The 22547-nt window shown below is 53.4% G+C and overlaps 1 protein-coding gene across 8 annotated transcripts in view; it reads right to left on the reverse strand.

Moving 5' to 3' along the window:
• sanbr (SANT and BTB domain regulator of CSR) overlaps positions 1–22547 on the reverse strand; it is a 268809-nt gene that overhangs the window by 64837 nt on the left and 181425 nt on the right. For 7 of the 8 annotated variants that reach the window (XM_072507794.1, XM_072507791.1, XM_072507788.1 and 4 more), the window contains one exon: positions 6202–6234. The exons of the other annotated variant lie outside the window; for it this stretch is intronic. In XM_072507794.1, the coding sequence (XP_072363895.1) occupies positions 6202–6234 (33 nt within the window). The remainder of the gene's footprint in view (positions 1–6201; positions 6235–22547) is intronic. 8 annotated transcript variants of the gene reach the window in all.

A 22547-nucleotide genomic window follows, 5' to 3' on the forward strand; every position in this document is an offset into this window, starting at 1 on the left:
TCTCCACTGTCCCCAAATCTTCAGTGTAGCCACCACCACCGGGCTTGTGGTGTAGTTCCTCGGTGAGAACGGCAATGGGGCTGTCACCATAGCCTGTAGGCTAGTCCCCCTACAGGACGCCCTCTCTAATCTCTTCCACGCCGCTCCCTCCTCCTCACCCATCCACTTACTCACCATTGAAATATTAGCGGCCCAATAATACTCACTTAGGCTCGGTAGTGCCAGCCCCCCCCCCTATCCCTGCTACGCTGTAAGAATCCCTTCCTCACTCTCGGGGTCTTCCCGGCCCACACAAAACCCATGATGCTCTTTTCAATCCTTTTAAAAAAAGCCTTTGTGATCACCACCGGGAGGCACTGAAACACAAAGAGGAATCTCGGGAGGACCACCATCTTAACCGCCTGTACCCTCCCTGCCAGTGACAGGGATGCCATATCCCATCTCTTGAAATCCTCCTCCATTTGTTCCACCAACCGCGTTAAATTTAACCTATGCAATGTGCCCCAGTTCTTGGCTATCTGGATCCCCAGGTAACGAAAGTCCCTTGTTACCTTCCTCAACGGTAGGTCCTCTATTTCTCTACTCTGCTCCCCTGGATGCACCACAAACAACTCACTTTTCCCCATGTTCAATTTATACCCTGAAAAATCCCCAAACTCCCCAAGTATCCGCATTATTTCTGGCATTCCCTCCGCCGGGTCTGCCACGTATAGTAGCAAATCGTCCGCATACAAAGATACCCGGTGTTCTTCTCCTCCTCTAAGTACTCCCCTCCACTTCTTGGAACCCCTCAACGCTATCGCCAGGGGCTCAATCGCCAGTGCAAACAATAATGGGGACAGAGGGCATCCCTGCCTTGTCCCTCTATGGAGCCGAAAATATGCAGATCCCCGTCCATTCGTGACCATGCTCGCCATCGGGGCCCTATACAACAGCTGCACCCATCTAACATACCCCTCTCCAAAACCAAATCTCTTCAACACCTCCCACAAATAATCCCACTCCACTCTATCAAATGCTTTCTCGGCATCCATCGCCACTACTATCTTCGTTTCCCCCTCTGGTGGGGCCATCATCATTACCCCTAACAGCCTCCGTATATTCGTGTTCAGCTGTCTCCCCTTCACAAACCCAGTTTGGTCCTCGTGGACCACCCCCGGGACACATTCCTCTATTCTCATTGCCATTACCTTGGCCAGGATCTTGGTTATCTACATTTAGGAGGGAAATAGGTCTATAGGACCCGCATTGTAGCGGGTCCTTTTCCTTCTTTAAGAGAAGCGATATCGTTGCTTCAGACATAGTCGGGGGCAGTTGTCCCCTTTCCTTTGCCTCATTAAAGGTCCTCGTCAATACCGGGCGAGCAAGTCCACATATTTTCTATAGAATTCGACTGGGAATCCATCCGGTCCCGGGGCCTTTCCCGCCTGCATGCTCCTAATTCCTTTCACCACTTCTTCTACCTCGATCTGTGCTCCCAGTCCCACCCTTTCCTGCTCTTCCACCTTGGGAAATTCCAGCCGATCCAAGAAGCCCATCATTCTCTCCCTCCCATCCGGGGGTTGAGCTTCATATAATTTTTTATAAAATGTCTTGAACACTCCATTCACTCTCTCCGCTCCCCGCTCCATCTCTCCTTCCTCATCCCTCACTCCCCCTATTTCCCTCGCTGCTCCCCTTTTCCTCAATTGGTGTGCCAGCAAGCTGCTCGCCTTCTCCCCATATTCATACTGTACACCCTGTGCCTTCCTCCATTGTGCCTCTGCAGTGCCCGTAGTCAGCAAGTCAAATTCTACATGTAGCCTTTGCCTTTCCCTGTACAGTCCCTCCTCCGGTGCTTCCGCATATTGTCTGTCCACCCTCAAAAGTTCTTGCAGCAACCGCTCCCGTTCCTTACTCTCCTGCTTCCCTTTATGTGCCCTTATTGATATCAGCTCCCCTCTAACCACCGCCTTCAGCGCCTCCCAGACCACTCCCACCTGGACCTCCCCATTATCATTGAGTTCCAAGTACTTTTCAATGCACCCCCTCACCCTTAGACACACACCCTCATCTGCCATTAGTCCCATGTCCATTCTCCAGGGTGGGCACCCTCCTGTTTCCTCCCCTATCTCCAAGTCTACCCAGTGTGGAGCGTGATCCGAAATGGCTATAGCCGTATACTCCGTTCCCCTCACCTTCGGGATCAACGCCCTTCCCAGCACAAAAAAGTCTATTCGCGAGTAGACTTTATGGACATAGGAGAAAAACGAGAACTCCTTACTCCTAGGTCTGCTAAATCTCCACGGGTCTACACCTCCCATCTGCTCCATAAAATCTTTAAGTACCTTGGCTGCTGCCGGCCTCCTTCCAGTCCTGGACTTCGACCTATCCAGCCCTGGTTCCAACACCGTATTAAAATCCTCCCCCATTATCAGCTTTCCCATCTCTAGGTCCGGAATGCGTCCTAGCATCCGCCTCATAAAATTGGCATCATCCCAGTTCGGGGCATATACGTTTACCAAAACCACCGTCTCCCCCTGTAGTTTGCCACTCACCATCACGTATCTGCCCCCGTTATCCGCACCTATAGTCTTTGCCTCGAGCATTACCCGCTTCCCCACTAATATAGCCACCCCCCTGTTTTTCGCATCTAGCCCCGAATGGAACACCTGCCCCACCCATCCTTTGCGTAGCCTAACCTGGTCTATCAGTTTCAGGTGCGTTTCCTGTAACATAACCACATCTGCCTTAAGTTTCTTAAGGTGTGCGAGTACCCGTGCCCTCTTTATCGGCCCGTTCAGCCCTCTCACGCACGTTCCACGTGATCAGCCGGGTTGGGGGGCTTCCTACCCCCCCCCCCATGTCGATTAGCCATCCCCTTTTTCCAGCTCCTCACCCGGTTCCCACGCAGCTGTATCTCCCCCAGGCGGTGCCCCCCCGCCCATCCCCTCCCATACCAGCTCCCCCCTCCCCCCAGCAGCAGCAACCCAGTAATTCCCCCCTCCCAACCCCCCGCTAGCGTAATTACTTCCCCCATGTTGCTCCCAGAAGTCAGCAAACTCTGGCCGACCTCGGCTTCCCCCCGTGACCTCGGCTCGCACCGTGCGACGCCCCCTCCTTCCTGCTTCTCTATTCCCGCCATGATTATCATCGCGCGGGAACCAAGCCCGCGCTTCTCCCTTGGCCCCGCCCCCAATGGCCAACGCCCCATCTCCTCCACCTCCCCTCCTCCCCCCATCACCACCTGTGGAAGAGAGAAAAGTTACCACATCGCAGGATTAGTACATAAAACTCCTCTTTCCCCCCTTTTTAACCCCCCTCTTCGCCCCCCACATTCGCCCCACCACTTTGTTCAAACGTTCTTTTTAATAACCCGCTCATTCCAGTTTTTCTTCCACAATAAAAGTCCACGCTTCATCCGCCGTCTCAAAGTAGTGGTGCCTCCCTCGATATGTGACCCACAGTCTTGCCGGTTGCAGCATTCCAAATTTTATCTTCTTTTTATGAAGCACCGCCTTGGCCCGATTAAAGCTCGCCCTCCTTCTCGCCACCTCCGCACTCCAGTCTTGATAAACGCGGATCACCGCGTTCTCCCATTTACTGCTCCGAGTTTTCTTTGCCCATCTAAGGACCATTTCTCTATCCTTAAAACGGAGGAATCTCACCACTATGGCTCTGGGAATTTCTCCTGCTCTCGGTCCTCGCGCCATCACTCGGTATGCTCCCTCCACCTCCAACGGACCCGCCGGGGCCTCCGCTCCCATTAACGAGTGCAGCATCGTGCTCACATATGCCCCGACGTCCGCTCCCTCCGCATCTTCAGGAAGACCAAGAATCCTCAGGTTGTTCCTCCTTGCGTTGTTCTCCAGTGCCTCCAACCTTTCCACACATCGTTTCTGATGTGCCTCATGCGTCTCCGTCTTCACCACCAGGCCCTGTATGTCATCCTCATTCTCGGCTGCCTTTGCCTTCACGACCCGAAGCTCCCGCTCCTGGGTCTTTTGTTCCTCCTTTAGCCCTTCGATCGCTTTAGTATCGGGGCCAACAGCTCTTTCTTCATTTCCTTTTTGAGCTCTTCCACACAGCATTTCAAGAACTCTTGTTGTTCAGGGCCCCATGTTAAACTGCCACCTTCCGACGCCATCTTGGTTTTTGCTTGCCTTCCTTGCCGCTGTTCTAAAGGATCCACTGCAATCCGGCCACTTTCTCCTCCTTTTTTCATCCGTATCCAGGGGGGATTCCCTTCTGGTTTACCGCACAGTGTTTTTAGCCGTCAAAATTGCCGTTGGGGCTCCTTTCAAGAGCCCAAAAGTCCGTTTCACCGGGAGCTGCCGAAACGTGCGACTCAGCTGGTCATCGCCGCACCCGGAAGTCCCCAATTCCATCCTTTCATTCATCCCTTCCACACCATCCTTCCCTCTCATGTCATGACCATGGATCCCAACAATCACGTCCCATACCTCACAGAAACAACCTCGTTAGCTAGGGTAACTTGGTGACTGGACTCCCCTTACCAACTGCTGTTTTTATTCTCCACCAATCCCCTTTACCCCACCCTTCTCACAATCCCACATCACCACCACTGGCATCACACATGCATCATTCCTCTGCATGGTCACCAAATAAACCCACCAATCACACCCCGTCAGCTGATCAATCGAAACAGTCCAGACAGACAAGAACTGTAATATTGTTAGATAATTAAGGCTTTCCTCATTCTTTTAATGATCACTGCAGGAGGAGTTAGTGAGATTGAACCATTCCCAGTACCATTTGATGCAGGCGGGAGATGCTGCTGCATCACCAATTCTGGCAAGAAAAATCAGTTTCCATATCGGAGATGTTGCCTTGATGAAAAAGTTAGCATATCATGCAGATAAAACACAATAACTTGAATAGCAAAATCAAACAAAAACTTACATTCATAGTGTCTCTAACAAAAAAAAAAGATTCCAAGAGACTTCACAAAAGAAAGCTGGCAGGAAAAGGAATGGGAGCATTAAGGGAGAGATTAGTAGTGGATGAACAAAACCCATGGATTTTGATAAGACTTTGGAAGGAACAAACTAGTGGACATACAGAGGAGCTTATGAGAAGAGTAGAGCTAATGTGTAGAAAACAACTTCCAATTCAAACAAGCATTTTTGAATTGGAACTAAAGGAGACAAATTTAGAAAATGGCTCTTATTTTTAACAAAATGTACTAATAATTTGATAATATAAGGTTCATGGTGTCATCTATTAGCTTCCAGTCCAGCAACACCTCAATTAAAAAATCACCAGCTTCTCACCTGGCTCTGTAACCTCCTTAAAGTCTAACACCCCTTCATGAACTGTCTTTGTTCTCCTCAGGGCTCTCATTTATCCCCAATTTTCTTTGTCGCTCTGTTGGCAGCTGTGTCTTCAGCTGTGTATACATTCCCTCTCAAAATCTCTTAATTTCTTTTGAGACACTCCTCAAAAACTACCTCTATGACCAAACCTTTCATCACCTGACCTAAAAACTCCTTTTTCAGCTGGGTACAAATTTTTCTTGGATAACACTCCTGTGAAGCCACTTAGGACATTTTATTTCATTAGAGGTGCCATATAAATGCAAGTTGTTGCTGTTGGTTTTTTAATTTACGGAACTTAAAATGCTTCTGCCTGATGTAGGAAACATAACCTTTGAGGGTTCAATTTTCCTGTGTGAAGAGCAAGATTTAACCATGAATGTTGAAGAGTAACTCACAATCAATGACAATGTTTACCCTTGCAGACAAACTGATATATTTTTGTTAACTAGATGTCAATACATTATTTGAACATTCAAACATTAACACGGTTAATTAAACATTAATGTGGCACAGTGGTTAGCACTGTCGCCTCACAGTGTCGGGGGCCTGGGTTCAATTCCTGCCTTGGGTGACTGACTGTGTGGTGTTTGCACATTCTCCCCGTTTCTGTGTGGGTTTCCTCCGGGTGCTCCGGTTTCCTCCCACAGTCCAGATGTGCAGGTTAGGTGGATTGGCCATGATATAATTGCCCTTAGTGTCCAAGGATGTGAAGATTAGGTGAGAATGACGGGTTAGGGCAGGGGAGTGGGCCTGGGTGGGGTGCTCTTTCAGAGGGTCGGTTTTGTCTTGATGGGCCAAATGGCCTCGTTCTGCATTGTGGGAATTCTATGGTTCTAACATACAGAACAATTTCATAATGCTAAACAGTAACTATTTAACATACCAGCTGCAAACTCCAGTTTTTCAAAAGTGAAAACTGTAAAAAGAAAAAGTCAGAAAGAAGTGTGTGAAATAAGCAAAAGTATTACACCAGGCTCCCAAACAAGCATTCAATCAACAAGAACATAGTCAGAACGCAGCTGCATTATAACTAATTTTAACTGGCCTTGTGATTAATCCATTCAATGGGTTTGCAAATAATCCTTAATGAACAATTTTAAACAATAATTAAATTAGGGCTGAAAACATTTAAGCATGCAACATAGAAACATGATAACCAGTTTAGTTTTCTACCAAATGTTTTTTTTAAATTATGCGGAACAGTCATTTTGCATGGACAAATTAACAACTACAAGACCTTTTGTATAGAGCGATTACTCACATCTAATATCCTGAGAACTTTGCAAAGTGGTTAAGCCAAGTCATACCATTGAAGTCATATCTTCAGGTTTACAATCAAAGCCACAACTAAGTAATTTGAGGTCCAGAGCTTATTGCATAAATAGGAAAATTTAATTATTAAGTATCAAAAAATGAGTTCTGCAGTTTTAAACCCATTGTTCCATTTGGTGAACTTCATTAAATGAAAATTGTAGCTCACAGAAGAAGGTAAACTGATAGTTCCATAATTCAAACTGCCTTATTTACATCTCGAGGAATTATGAGTTTGAAGCACATTTGCAAAAAATGGTTCCCACTGGAGGGGGGGGGGGGGGGGGGGGGTCCATGGAGGGGATCAAAGCCAAGTGGGAGGATGAGTTGGGGGAGGCTATGGAAGATGGTAGCCTCAACCTCGTGTGTGGGGCTGATACAGCTGAAGGTTGTAGAAAGGGCGCACATCGGACTTCCGCTTGTTGCTATGCCTAGGTAGGTCGCACGTTCGGCAGCTCCCGCCGGGAACAGACTTTTGGGCTCTTCAGAGGAGCCCCAACGGCAATTGTTCGACGGCTTCCAGTGTGGGAAGGTGGCAGCAAGGTCCCCCCGACATTATATGGATTGGACCAGGAGTGGAACGGCTAAAAACGTGATCCTGGTGCAGCGAAAAGTGCGAGGGAGGAAAAGCAAGATGGCGGCGGGTGGAGACCAAGCAGCGTGGGCGCAGTGGTCGCAGGAGAAGCAGGAGTTTCTTAAACGCTGCTTTGAGGAGCTGAAGACAGAAATGCTGGCGCCAATGAAGGCGGCGATTGAGAAGCTTGTGGAGACCCAGAAGGCCCAAGGGTCGTCGATCCGGGAGGTGCGGCAAAAAGCTTTGGAAAACGAGGACGAGATCTTGGGCCTGGGGGTGAAGGTGGAGGCGCAGCACAAGAGTTGGGCGTAACAATTCGAGGACCTGGAGAATTGGTCGAGGAGGAAGAATCTTCGGATTCTGGGTCTCCCTGAAGGAGTGGAGGGGCCCGATGCCGGGGCATATATGAGCACGATGCTCAATTCGCTGATGGGCGCGGGAGCTTTCCCGAGGCACCTGGAGCTGGATGGGGCTCATTGGGTCCTGGCAAGGAGACCCAAAGCCAACGAGCCACCAGGGGCTGTAGTGGTGAGGTTCCACCGCTTTGTGGACAGAGTGTTGTAGCGCACAATGACTTACGCGAGACGAGAAGCGATGAAGTCGATCTAGGCTTTATTAAGCGAGTCTTGGCCCCAGCAGCTCAGCAACAGAATGAGGCTGCGGGGAGAAGCTCGGGCTCTTATACTCCGCCTTCAGGGCGGAGCCAGAAGTCGGCAGATCCAACCAGGACCCGGGACCTGTCAGCCAATAGCCTCTCGGCTTCACAGGTACCACATTACCCCTAATACATACCACCACATTCACCCCTTGTTAAAAGAGAACCCGGCGGTGTGGTGGTTCGCATGGTGGTAAGGGTTTACAAGGCTGGCCCTGGAACAAATTTCGGACTGTGTTAATACAGCTTTAGCCCTACACTGGGCTATGTACAAGTTTGTGAGAACTATTTACAATACGAGCAAAAAAAATTGTTACAACAACATTCTTGTTTTTCTTGGTGTCATGCGGATTCCACGAGTCGAGCGGGCGGTCTGGTCTTTCTCGTCGATCGCCTAAGCCCCGGTGGTGGTGCAGGTGCTTGCTCGGGCGGTCGTCGTCTCCGAGAGCGTTTAGCTGTTTGTTCCTGTTTTACTCCTGGGCGGGCACGGGAGGAGGACCGATCCCCCTGGGAAGGGGGCAGTCATGGGGTGGGCCGGTGGCAGGGAGGGGGTGATCGGTGTCGGGGATGTGTGTTTGTTGCCGGCGGGCGCCAGTTACTGCAGGGAGACAGTGTCCTGTCGGCCGTCGGGGTACGTGCGGGTTCGCGTGGAGAAGGTGAACCTTCTCGACCAACGGGTCCGATTTGTGCGCCGGCACATGTTTCCGGAGCAAGATGGGTCCTGGGGCCGCCAGCCAGGCCGGCAGCGACGTTCTGGAGGAGGACTTCCTGGGGAAGACAAGGAGGCGCTCATGGGGCGTTTGGTTAGTGGTGGTACACAGCAGCGACCGGATGGAGTGGAGAGCGTCCGGGAGGACCTCCTGCCACCAGGAAACTGGGAGATCCCTGGACCGTAGGGCCAGTAGGACGGTCTTCCACACCGTGCCGTTCTCCCTCTCTACTTGCCCGTTCCCCCGGGGATTGTAGCTGGTCGTCCTGCTCGAGGCTATGCCCTTGCTGAGCAGGAACTGGCGCAGCTCGTCACTCATGAAGGAGGACCCCCTGTCGCTATGGATATACGCGGGGAGACCGAACAGTGTGAATATGGTGCCAAGGTCTTTAATGACTGTGGTCGCTGTCATGTCGGGGCAGGGGATGGCGAAGGGGAAACGGGAGTACTCGTCCACCACATTCAGGAAGTATGCGTTGCGGTCGGTGGAGGGGAGGGGCCCTTTGAAATCCAAACTGAGGCGTTCAAAGGTGTGCTCTATCCGGCCTGAAAAAGTGCGGTTTGCACTCTGCGCAGATGTGGCAGTTCCTGGTGACTGTACGGACCTCCTCCACAGAGTAGGGGAGGTTGTGGGACTTTACGAAATGGTAGAATCGAGTGACCCCCAGGTGGCAGAGGTCCTCGTTGAGGGCTTGGAGGCGGTCTATTTGTGCGTTGGCACATGTGCCGCGGGATAGGGCATCGGACGGCTCGTTCAGCTTTCCGGGACGATACGAGATCTCATAATTGTAGGTGGCGAGTTCGATCCTCCACCTTAAGATCTTGTCATTATTAATTTTGCCCCGCTGTGCATTATCGAACATAAAGGCTACCGACCGTTGGTCGGTGAGGAGAGTGAATCTCCTGCCGGCCAGGTAATGCCTCCAATGTCGCACAGCTTCCACTATGGCTTGGGCTTCCTTTTCCACTGAGGATTGGCGGATTTCTGAGGCGTGGAGGGTCCGGGAGGAAAAGGCCACGGGTCTGCCCCCTTGGTTAAGGGTGGCCGCCAGAGCTACATCGGATGCGTCGCTCTCGACCTGGAAGGGGAGGGACTCGTCGATGGCGCGCATCGTGGCCTTTGCGATATCCGCTTTGATGCAGCTGAAGGCCTGGCGAGCCTCTGTCGACAGGGGGAAGGTAGTGGACTGTATTAGCGGGCGGGCCTTGTCTGCGTACTGGGGGACCCACTGGGCGTAATATGAAAAGAAGCCCAGGCAACGTTTCAGGGCTCTGGAGCAGTGGGGGAGGGGAAATTCCATAAGGGGGCGCATGCGTTCGGGGTCGGGGCCTATTACTCCATTGCGCACTACGTATCCCAGGATGGCCAAACGGTTTGTGCTAAAAACGCATTTTTCCTCGTTATATGTGAGGTTCACGGCGTTAGAGGTCTGGAGTAACTTTTGGAGGTTGGCGTCGTGGTCCTGCTGATCGTGGCCGCAGATGGTTACGTTGTCGAGATACGGGAACGTGGCCTGCAACCCGTGCTGGTCAACCATTCGGTCCATCTCCCGTTGGAAGACCGAGACCCCGTTCGTGACGCCAAATGGGACCCTTAGGAAGTGGTATAGCCGCCCGTCTGCCTCGAAGGCAGTGTACTTGTGGTCACCTGGGCGGATGGGGAGCTGGTGGTAGGCGGACTTGAGGTCCACGGTGGAAAAGACCTTATACTGAGCAATCCGATTGACCATGTCGGATATGCGGGGGAGAGGGTACGCATCTAGCTGCGTGTACCTGTTGATGGTCTGACTATAGTCTACGACCATCCTTTGCTTCTCCCCGGTCTTTACGACTACCACCTGGGCTCTCCAAGGACTATTGCTGGCCTGGATTATGCCTTCCTTCAGCAACCGCTGGACTTCAGACCGAATAAATGTCCGGTCCTGGGCGCTGTACCGTCTGCTCCTAGTGGCGACGGGTTTGCAATCCGGGGTGAGGTTTGAAAACAAGGACGGCGGTTCAACCTTGAGAGTTGCGAGGCTGCAGATAGTGATTGGAGGAATTGGGCCGCCGAATTGGAATGTTAGGCTCTGAAGGTTACATTGGAAGTCTAATCCCAGTAATGTGGGCGCGCAGAGTTGGGGCAGGACGTAGAGCCTGCAGTTCTTGAACTCCCTCCCTTGCACCGTTAGGTTTGCGGTGCAGAACCCTTTGATCTCCACTGAGTGGGATCCTGCAGCTAGGGAAATCTTTTGCGCGCTTGGATGGATGGTCAGAAAACAGCGTCTTACCGTGTCTGGGTGAATAAAACTTTCAGTGCTCCCGGATTCGATCAGGCATGGCGTCTCGTATCCGTTGACCAGCACTGTTGTTGTCGTCGTCTGGAGCGTCCGGGGCCGCGATTGATCCAGTGTCACCGAAGCCAGTCGTGGTAGTAGTGTCACGGCGTCTTCCTCGGACCCCGTGGAGCCGTCGATGCTGGGGTCCTTTGTTGTCAACCAAGATGGTGGCATCCATGAATCGCACGCGGCCGGGGGTGGACAAAATGGCCGCCCCATGGGTCGCACGTGGTCGGGGGTGGACAAAATGGCCACCCCCATGAATCGCACGTGGCTGGGTGGTCACAAGATGGCGGCGTCCATCCTCCCCTCGTGGTGCCCGGGACCCAAAATGGCGGCGCCCGCGGGTCGCACACGGGGTTGGGGGGTGTTCGAGATCTGGTGTCCTCGTTCTTCTCCGGGGATTGCGGGGACCCCCCGGGACTGGCACACTGCCACGAAATGGCCCCGGAGTTGGTCGCGACGGGGGTCCACGGAGCCCAAGGGGCTGCCACGCGGTCGGGGCCGTAGGCGCGGGCGTTTTGGGAGGCCACATCAAGGGAGGCTGCAAGGGCCCGTGGCCTCTGAGAGTCCGAGCGACTCTCTTTCTAAAAGTCTTTGACGGATTTGGGGAGAGTTCATACCTGCCACGAATGCATCACGAATTAGCAGGTCCGTGTGTTCGATCGCGTTCACAAGCAGGCAGTTGCAGCCTCGTCCCAAAATTAGCAGCACGCCGTAGGATTCCTCGAGCGATTCTCCGGGAATTTGCCGTCTCGTCGCGAGTTGGTGGCGCGCGTAGACCTGGTTTACGGGCCGAACGTAGATGCCCTTCAGCAATGCAAGCGCCGTCGGGAAATCCTCTGCGTCTTCTATAAGCGAGTAAATCTCCGGGCTTACCCTTGAATGCAGGGCTTGCATTTTCTGCTCTTCTGTGATACGGCCGGGGGCCGTTCGGAGGTAGCCTTCAAAGCATGCTTGCTAGTGTTTGAATACGGCCGCCGAGTTCCCTGCGTGGGGGCTGATCCGCAGGCACTCCGGGGCGATCCGGAGCTCCATAGTCTTTTAAGCTCGCTTAATAAATTGTCCGCTTTGTGGACAGAGAGTGTTGTAGCGCACAATGACTTACGCGAGACGAGAAGCGATGAAGTCGATCTAGGCTTTATTAAGCGAGACTTGTCCCCAGCAGCTCAGCAACAGAATGAGGCTGCGGCGAGAAGCTCGGGCTCTTATACTCCGCCTTCAGGGCGGAGCCAGAAGTCGGCAGATCCAACCAGGACCCGGGACCTGTCAGCCAATAGCCTCTCGGCTTCACAGGTACCACATTACCCCTAATACATACCACCACAAGTGTGTCCTGAGATGGGCCAAAAAAGAGCGGAGCAGCAGGTGGGAGAACACGGAGATCCGAATTTGTCAGGACTGGAGTGCGGAGGTGGCTAAGAGGAGGGCTGGTTAAAACTTGGCGAAGGCGGTGCTCCATCGGAAGGGGGTGAAGTTCGGGATGCTGAAGCTAGCGGATCGGCACCACTATTTTGAAAAGCCTGATGAGGTATGGAACTTTATACAGACTGAGAAGTTGGGACTCAAATTGAGGGTTTGCCGTGGGGGGATGTTTGCTGTGTTTACCGCGTTTGGGGAATGCTTTTTTTGTTTGAGTGCTGGGTGGGGATGGGTGAATGGATTTGATGTGGGGGCTGTGGGAGAGTGTGGGCGTCGGTGTTGGAGGGGCAGGGCCCCAAGGAGGAAGAGGGGGGGGGGGGGTGGAGGCCCAGGGATGGAGAGTTGGGGTAAGGCCGCAAAAAGGAGCTGCGCCAGAGGGGAGGGGCCGACTCAGGAAAGAGCGGGCTTTTTCCCGCGTTAGGGAAGGATGGGGGCGGGGGTGCTGGAGAGGAGCGCACACTGACTGCCAAGGGGTGGGGGGATTCTCACACAAGGGGGTCGATGGAATGGCGGGAGAGGCCGGGGTCAGCAGGAGTCAGCTGGCTTATGGGAGTGTCATGGGGGGAGCAAAATGGCTAGATGAGGATCTAGCGGGGGGGACGGGGGACGGGGGGGGTGGGGGGGGGGGGGGGAGACTGGGTTGCTGCTGCATTGGCCAAAAGGGAGCTGGAAGTAGGAGAGGTAATCGGGGCAGGGATCTGCCACTTGGGGGATTGGAGGGTGCGGGAGGTGCGGGCACGTGGCTGGCCTAGAAAAGGAGATGGCTAGTCGGCAGGGGGTGGGGGGGCAAGTAGCCTCCCCGGTCCGGCTGATAATTTGGAATGCGAGGGGCCTGAATAGGCCGGTCAAGAGGGCCCGGGTGTTCGCGCAATTAAAGGGACTGAAGGCAGACGTGGTTATGCTCCAGGAGACACATCCGAAGATGGCAGATCAGGTTAGGCTCAGAAAGGGATGGGTAGGGCAGGTCTTTCATTCAGGGCTGGGTGCGAAGAACAGAGGGGTTGCAATTCTGGTGGGGAAGCGGGTGTCGTTCGAGGGACTGAATATTGTAGTGGATAATGGAGGTCGATATGTGATGGTGAGTGGTAGGTTGCAGGGGGTGCAGGTGGTACTGGTGAACGTATATGCCCCGAATTGTGGGTGGGGGGGGGGGTTTATGGACCAGATGGGGGGGAATGGATCCATGGAGGTTTGCCAGGCCGCTGGCCAGGGAATTTTCCTTCTTTTCCCACCTCCATAGAGCCTACTCCCGGATAGATTTTTAAATTTTGAGTAGGACGCTAATCCCGAAAGTGGAGGGAACGGAATATTCGGCTATAGCCATCTCGGACCACGCCCCGCATTGGGTGGTGCTGGAGTTGGGGGAGGAGAGGGACCAGTGCCCGCTGTGGGGCCTCGATGTGGGACTGTTGGCGGATGAGGGGGTGTGCGGGCGGGTGCGGGGGTGTATTGAAAGATATTTGGAGGCCAACAACAACGGGGATTTGCAGGTGGGGGTAGTCTGGGAGGCGTTGAAGGCGGTGGTCAGGGGAGAGCTAATCTCCATTAGGGCCAACAGGGAGAAGAGAGTGGGGAGGGTGTGGGAGAGGTTGGTGGGGGAGATTCTGAGGGTAGACAGGAGGTATGCAGAGGCCCCCCGAGGAGGGGCTACTTAGGGAGCGACGGAACCTTCAGACGGAATTCGACCCGTTGACCACGGGGAAAGCAGAGGCACAGTGGAGGAAAGCGCAGGTGGCGATATATGAGTATGGGGAGAAGGCGAGTCGGATGCTGGCACATCAGCTTCGGAAGAGGGAGGCAGCAAGGGAGATTGGTGGAGTTAAGGATATTGGGGGGAATACGGTGCGGAGTGCGGTGAGAATAAACAAGGTATTTAGGGACTTCTATGGGGATCTGTACAGGTCTGAGCCCCCAGCGGGGGAGGAGGGGATGCGACGATTCCTGGATCAGCTGAGGTTCCCGAGGGTGAAGGAGGAGGAGGTGGCTGGTTTAGGGGCGCCAAATGGGCTGGAGGAGCTGGTTAAAGGATTGGGGAGCATGCAGGCGGGGAAGGCCCCGGGGTCGGATTGGTTCCCGGTTGAATTCTAAAGGAAATATGTGGACCTGCTGGGCCCGTTGCTAGTGAGGACTTTTAATAAGGCGAGGGAGGGGGCGACCTTGCCCCCGACAATGTGTAGGGCGCTGATTTCTTTGATCTTGAAGCAAGACAAGGATGCATTGCAATGTGGGTCGTATAGACCGATCTCACTCCTCAATGTTGACGCCAAGTTGCTGGCGAGGGTGCTGGCTACGAGAATTCAGGACTGTGTCCCGGGGGTGATTCAGAAGTACCAGACGGGATTTGTGAAGGGTAGGCAGCTAAACACAAATGTGCGGAGGCTCCTCAATGTGATTATGATGCCCTCGGTGGAGGGGGAAGCTGAGGTAGTGGCAGCTATGGACCCGGAGAAGGCCTTTGATCGGGTGGAGTGGGAGTATCTTTGGGAAGCGTTGCGGAGGTTTGGGTTCGGGGAGGGGTTCATCAGTTGGGTCAGGCTGCTATATAGAGCCCCAGTGGCGGGTGTGGCTACGAACTGGCGGAGGTCGGAGTACTTTCGGCTGTACCGGGGGACGAGGCAGGGGTGCCCCTTATCCCCCTTGTTGTTTGCACTGGCAATTGAGCCGTTGGCCATGGCACTGAGGGAGTCCAGGAAATGGAGGGGACTGGTCCGGGGGGTTGCGGGGGGGGGGGGGGGGGGGGGGGGGGGGGGGGGGGGGGGACACGGACACCGGGTGTCGTTGTATGCCGACGACCTGTTGTTGCATGTGGCGGATCCAATGGAGGGGATGGCGGAGGTCATGCGGATCCTTAGGGAGTTTGGGGACTTTTCGGTGTATAAACTCAACATAGGGAAGAGTGAGCTCTTTGTGGTGCATTCAGGGGACCAGGGAAGGGGGATAGACGAGCTACCGCTGAAGAGGGCGGAAAAGAGCTTTCGGTACCTAGGGATCCAAGTAGCTAGGAGTTGGGGGGCCCTGCACAAGCTCAATTTGACACGGCTGGTGGAGCAGATGGAGGAGGATTTTAAAAGATGGGATATGCTGCTACTCACACTAGCGGGTAGGGTGCAGTTGGTCAAAATGACGGTCCTCCCGAGGTTTCTCTTTGTGTTCCAGTGCCTTACCATTATGATCCCCAAGGCCTTTTTCAAACAGGTAAGCAGGAGCATCATGGGATTTGTGTGGGCGAATAAGACCCCGAGGGTGTTTCTGGAGCGTAGCAGGGACAGAGGGGGGATGGCGCTGCCGAATTTGTGTGGCTATTATTGGGCAGCCAATGAGGCGATGATCCGTAAGTGGGTAATGGAGGGAGAGGGGGCGGCGTCGAAGAGGCTAGAGATGGCGTCCTGTGTGGGCACGAGCCTGAGGGCACTGGTGACGGCACTGCTGCCGCTCTTGCCGACGGTACACCACGAGTCCGGTGGTGGCGGCGACGCTGAAGATCTGGGGCAGTGGAGGCGACACAGGGGCGAGATGGGAGCCTCGGTTTGGTCCCCGATTCGGGAGAATCATCGGTTCGTCCCGGGAAGGATGGATGGGGGGTTTCGAAGATGGCATCGGGCAGGCATTAGAAGAATGGGGGACCTGTTCATCGATGGGACATTTACGAGCCTAGGGGCGCTGGAGGAGAAGCTTGGGCTACCCCCGGGAAACGCTTTCAGGTACATGCAAGTGAGGGCGTTTGTAAGTCGGCAGGTGAGGGAATTCCCGCTGCTTCCGGCACGTGGGATTCAGGACAGGGTGACTTCGGGTGTATGGGTTGGAGAAGGCAAGGTTTTGGCGATTTACCAGGTGTTGAAGGAAGAGGAGAAGGCCTCGGTGGAGGAGTTAAAGGGCAAGTGGGAGGAGGAGCTTGGGGAGGAGATAGATGAGGGTCTGTGGGCTGATGCCCTCAGTAGGGTTAATTCTTCCTACTCTTGCACCAGGCTCAGCCTAATACAGTTCAAAGTTACTCACAGAGCGCATATGACAGGGGCGAGGTTGAGTAGGTTCTTTGGGGTGGAGGGCAGATGTGGGAGGTGCTCGGGGAGCCCGGCAAATCACGTCCAGATGTTCTGGTCGTGCCCGGCGCTGGATGGGTTTTGGAGGGGTTTTGCGAGGACTATGTCCAAGGTGGTGAACGCCCGGGTCAAGCCGAGCTGGGGATTGGCATTATTTGGGGTATCGGACGAGCCGGGAGTGCAGGAGGCGAAAGAGGCCGGTATTCTGGCTTTTGCGTCCCTGGTAGCCCGGCGGAGGATTTTGCTACTATGGAAAGATGCAAAGCCCCCTAGTGTGGAAGCTTGGATCAATGACATGGCAGGGTTCATCAAGCTGGAGAGGATAAAGTTTTCCTTGCGAGGGTCTGTGCAAGGGTTCTCCAGGCGGTGGCAACCGTTCCTAGAATATCTCGCAGAGCGTTAGGAGGAGGTCAGCAGCAGCCCAAGGGCGGGGGTTCTTTTGAGGTGGCGTTTGGGTGAAGGTGTTTTTTTTAGCTATTTGTGATTTTAAATGTTATATATTTTGTTGTTGTTGTATATATGTTGTTGTATCTGGGGGAAATCCAATGTATAATTTCTGATTGTTGTGTTCTTGTTTCTTTCTTTTTGTTGGGGGGGGTTTTGTTAAAAATTTGTTGAAAGATTTGAATAAATATATATTTTTTAAAAAGGGCGCACCTCACGAAGGCGAGGATGAGCCGACTCGTTGAGGGAGTGGAGGATGTATGTGAGCGATGTAGGAGGTGCCCCTCAAACCACAGACCACATAGAACAAAGAAAAGTACAGCACAGGAACAGGCCCTTCGGCCCTCCAAGCCCGGGACGACCATGCTGCCCGTCTGAACTACAATCGTCTACAGTTCCTGGGTCCGTATCCCTCTATTCCCATCCTATTCATGTATTTGTCAAGATGCCCCTTAAATGTCACTATTGTCCCTGCTTCCATCACCTCCTCCGGTAGCGAGTTCCAGGCACCCACTACCCTCTGTGTAAAGAACTTGCCTCGTACATCCACTCTAAACCATGCCCCTCGCACCTTAAACCTATGCCCCCTAGTAATTGACCCCTCTACCCTTGGGAAAAGCCTCTTGACTATCCACTCTGTCTATGCCCCTCATAATTTTGTAGACCTCTATCAGGTCGTCCCTCAACCTCCGTCGTTCCAGTGAGAACAAACCGAGTTTATTCAACCGCTCCTCATAGCTAATGCCCTCCATACCAGGCAACATTCTGGTAAATCTCTTCTGCACCCTCTCTAAAGCCTCCACATCCTTCTGGTAGTGTGGCGACCAGAATTGAACACTATACTCCAAGTGTGGCCTAACTAAGGTTCTATACAGCTGCAACATGACTTGCCAATTCTTATACTCAATGCCCCGGCCAATGAAGGCAAGCATGCCGTTTGCCTTCTTGACTACCTTCTCCACCTGTGATGCCCATTGGACCTGTACACCTAGATCTCTCTGACTTTCAATACTCTTGAGGGTCCTACTATTCACTGTATATTCCCTACCTGCATGTTTTGGTTCTGTCCGAAGCTGGAGAAGTATTGGAGGGAGACTTTCAGTGTCATCTCGGGGGTAGCGCATGTGAACTTGGAACTAGGGCCCTTAGAAGGTATTTTTGGGGTGTTGGACCGGCCAGGGCTGCAGGCGGATGTGGGGGCAGGTGTTTTAGCCTTTAGTCTCGCTGATTGCCCGGAGGCGGGTCCTGTTGGGGTGGAGATCAGCTTCTCCGCCCTGTGCCTCAGCTTGGTGGGGGGATCTACTAGAATTTCTGACTCTCGAGAAGGTGAAGTTGAGCTGATGAAGGAAGGGTTCTACAATTAATGGGGACTGTGTATTATGCACTTTCGGGAATTGGTTGCCACGGAACACTGGGGGAGGGGGGCGCTGGGGTTATTGTTGTCTTGGGTACACTGTTTACGGATCGATTGTTCATTTTCTTTCTTTTTTACTTGGAATGTACGGGTGATTTTTAGGTCTGTATATTAACCTTTTCGATCACAAAGGGCAATTTATCATGGCCAATCCACCTAACTTGCACGTCTTTGGATTGTGGGAGGAAACCAGAGCACCCGGAGGAAACCCACACAGACACGGGGAGAACGTGCAGACTCCGCACAGACAGTGACCCAGCTGTGAATCGAACCTGGGACCCTGGCACTGTGAAGCCACAGTGCTATCCACTTGTGCGACTGTGCTGCCCAATTTACTTTTGTTTATTTGATGAAAATGTTAAAAATGGGGAGAATAAAAAGATTTTAAAAAAAAACTAATTCACAGCTGGCCACTAAATGGAATATTAAGGAGTGAACAGTTCCAATCTAGGGGAGAGGAAGAAATTCTTAGAGCCGACTTCTGGCGGAGGCCATGGAGGAGTAGGTCGCGCATTCGGCAGCTCCCGTCTGGAACGGACTCTCGGACCCATTTTCAGGAGTTTTCACAGACCTTTTGGGGCAGATTGGTGAAGCGATCACTGCCAAAAGGATTCCCTCTCTGTTGTATGGATAGCGCTGGACCAGGAGTGGCCGGGTGAAGCGTTTAAGTCCCAACAGACAGAAGCGTGCGGAGTGGGCGCTGAGGCACGGAATGGCGGCCGGTATAGACCAGGGTGCATGGGCGCAGTGGTCACAGGAGGAACAGGAGTTCCTTAGGGGCTGCTTTGCTGATCTTAAAAAGGACATGCTGGCCCCGATGAAGGCATCAATAGACCAATTGATCGCAACTCAGGCGACACAAGGGAAAGCGATTAAGGAGATGGAGATAAAGCTATACGACCATGAGGACGAGTTGGTCGTATTGGCCCTTAAGCTGGAGGCGCAGGATGACCTCCACAAGAAGTGGCAGGAGAGGCTGGAGGACCTAGAAAACAGGTCCAGGAGACAGGACTTGAGAATTGTGGGCTTCCCCTAAGGTGTGGAGGGGTCGGATGCGGGAGCATTTGTGTCCAAGATGCTGGAGATGTTGATAGGGACGGGGGTATTCCCTCGACCCCTGGAGCTGGACGGGGCGCACAGAGCCCTCGCAAGGAAGCCCAAGGCGAATGAATCGCCGAGGGCCATGGTGGTGAGATTTCATTGCTTCTCGGACAAGGAACTTGGCTTGCGGTGGGCAAAACAAGAACGAAGCAGCAGGTGGGAGAACAGCGTGATACGCATCTACCAGGGCCTGGGTGCGGAGCTGGCAAAGAGGCGTGCTGGATTCAAACGGGTGAAGGCGACCCTCTTCAGCAAGGGAGTGAAATTTGGGATGCTACACCCAGCGAGGTTATGGGTCACGTACAAGGATCAGCATCACTATTTTGAGACGCCGGACGAGGCGTGGTCACTCGTCAAACAAGAAAAGCTGGACTCGAATTAAAGGACAGTTAAGCTTTGGTGGAATGCGGCGGTGGGGCTGGGTAACACGGTACCATTTCTAATATAAGATTGCATACAATGTTGGGTGCGTGTAAGGGCTGTGGTGGTGGCTGGAGGGTGCAGTGTTTTCAGCAAAGTTGAGATATGGAGGAGGGAGGGGGCCCCGTACTTAGTGCGATTTTTCAGGAAGTTGGAGCCTTGGTTCAACAAGTGTCTCCTCACGGGGCAATGTTAGTATCTTCTGTTTATTTTTCATTCCATATTACTATTTACTCACTGGGGCTGGAGAGGTAGTTTAATTGGTTTATCCACATGGGGAGAGGGGTCCAGACAATGAGGCGACAGTCTGATTGGCGCCAGGGGTAGGAGCTGCTGGGGTCAGCATGGGTCAGACTCTCGGGAGCGTAGTGGGAGGTGAGCTCAGCTGGTGCTTGGCAGGGGGTTTTGGGTCGTGGGGCTGTTTGGGGGGGGGAAATGTTGCTTTGCTGACAGAGGCGGTATCATTTTCAGGGTACCAATTGGGGGTCGGGGGCTCCCTGTGGGGGCGCTAGAGGAAGCGAAGGGCGTGGGCCCGAGGTTGGCCAAAAAAGGGCGATGGCTAGTCGGCTGGGGTGGAGGGGGGGGGGGTTAGCCCCCCGTCCGGGCTGATCACATGGAATGCGAGGGGTTTGAATGGGCCGGTCAAAAGAGCGCGTGTGTTCGCGCATCTAAGGGGATTAAAGGCACACGAAGCAATGCTTCAGGAGACACATTTAAAGCTCGTAGATCACACGAGATTGAGAAAGGGATGGGTAGGCCAGGTGTTCCATTCAGGGCTGGATTCGAAGACCAGGGGGTAGCAATTCTGATCAGTAAGGGTGTGGCATTAGAGGCTGGGAGAATTGTGGCAGATAAGGGGGGTAGGTATATAATGGTGAGTGGAAAGTGGGAGGGGATCCGGGTGGCTCCGAATTGGGATGATGTGGAATTTATGAGACGCATGCTAGGCAAAATCCCGGACTTAGAGTCACACAACCTGATCATGGGGGGAGACTTTAACACAAGTCATTGACCCCGAGCTGGACCGGTCGAAGTCCAGGACAGGGAAGTGACCGGCAGTGGCTAAGGAACTGAAGGGTTTTATGGAGCAGATGGGGGGGTGGGGGGGGGGGGGGGGGGGGGGGGGGGGGGGTGGATCCCGAGAGGTTTGCGCTGCCGAGAGCAAAGGAGTTCTCGTTTTTCTCCCATGTTCATAAGGTTTATTCCCGCACAGACTTCTTTGTCTTGAGCAGGGCGTTAATCCCAAAGGTGGCGGCGACAGAATACTCAGCAATCACAGTCTCGGACCATGCCCCGCACAGAGTGGACCTGCGGCTTAGTGAGGAGAGAGGGCAGCACCCACTCTGGAGACTGGATGTGGGGCTGCTGGCGGACGAAGAGGTTTGCAGGCGGATTAGCAGGAACATCCAGGATTACCTGGAAACTAATGATACGGGTGAGGTAGCAGCGGCAACGGTCTGGGAGGCTCTGAAGGCAGTTGTCAGAGGGGAGCTCATCTCAATTCGATCCCAAAGGGAAAAGAGAGAAAGAGTGGAGAGGGAGAGACTGGTGGAGAAGATACTCCGAGTGGACAGGAGATACACGGAGGCCAGCGAAGCGGGGCTACTGAGGGAGCGGCGGAGTCTGCAGGTAGAGTTTGAACTGCTGACCACAGGGAAAGCGGTAGCACAGTTGAGGAAGACAAGGGGGGCAGTCTGTGAGTACGGGGAGAAAGCGAGTAGAACGCTTGCACACCAACTGCGAAAGAGGGAGGCGGCCAGGGAAATCGGGGGAGTAAAGAATAAGGAGGGTAACATTGTCTTGGATCCAGGGAGAACGGAGTCTTTAAGGAGTTCTATAGTAAACTATATGAGTCGGAGCCCCCGACGGGAGCGGAAGGGATGAGGTAATTTTTGGACCAGTTGAGGTTTCCAAAGGTGGAAAAAGACCTGGCGGAGGGGCGGGGGCCCCGATTGAATTGGAGGAGATTGTCATGGGTATAGTGGGCATGCAATTGCGTAAAGCCCCGGGGCTGGACGGTTACCAGGTACAATTCTATAAGGAATTTTCAGAAATATTGAGCCCACTCCTAATGAGGACCGTCAATGAGGCTGGAGAGAAAGGAACCCTCCCCCCAAAATGTCACAGGCCTTGATCTCACTCATTCTTAAACGAGGGAAGGATCCGGAACATTGCAGGTCATACAGGCCGATTTTGCCTTTTAAACGTGGATGCCAAATTGCTAGCTAAGATTCTGGCCACAAGAATTGAGGATTGCGTCCCAGGGGTGACAGAGGAAGACCAGACTGGGTTTGTTAAAGGCAGACAACTCAATACCAATTTCCGGAGACTTTTGAATATTATTATGATGCTCTCAGAGGGAGGGGAGGCGGAGGTCCTAACAGCGATGGACGCAGAGAAAGCCTTTGACCAGGTGGAATGGGAGTACCTGTGGGAAACGCTGGGGAGGTTTGGGTTTGGTGAGGGCTTTATTGGCGGGGTGAAATTGCTGTACCAGGCGCCTGTAGCAAGTCTATGTACAAACCGGCAGAGGTCGGGGTACTTCGAGCTTCACCGGGGAACGAGGCAAGGGTGTCCCCTCTCCCCGTTACTATTTGCCCTAGCTATAGAACCGCTAGCTATGGCGCTGAAGGCCTCGAGGAACTGGCGGGGACTGGTTCGGGGGTGGGGGGTGGGGTGGAACATCGGGTCTCGCTATACGTGGATGATTTGCTCCTGTACATTTCGGACCCTGTGGAGGGGATGGGGGAGGTTCTGCGGATCCTGAGGGATTTTGGTAGTTTTTCAGGGTACAAACTGAACATGGGAAAGAGCGAGGTGT

This window comes from Scyliorhinus torazame, chromosome 1 (assembly GCF_047496885.1).
Source record: "Scyliorhinus torazame isolate Kashiwa2021f chromosome 1, sScyTor2.1, whole genome shotgun sequence".
Taxonomy (NCBI): domain Eukaryota; kingdom Metazoa; phylum Chordata; class Chondrichthyes; order Carcharhiniformes; family Scyliorhinidae; genus Scyliorhinus; species Scyliorhinus torazame.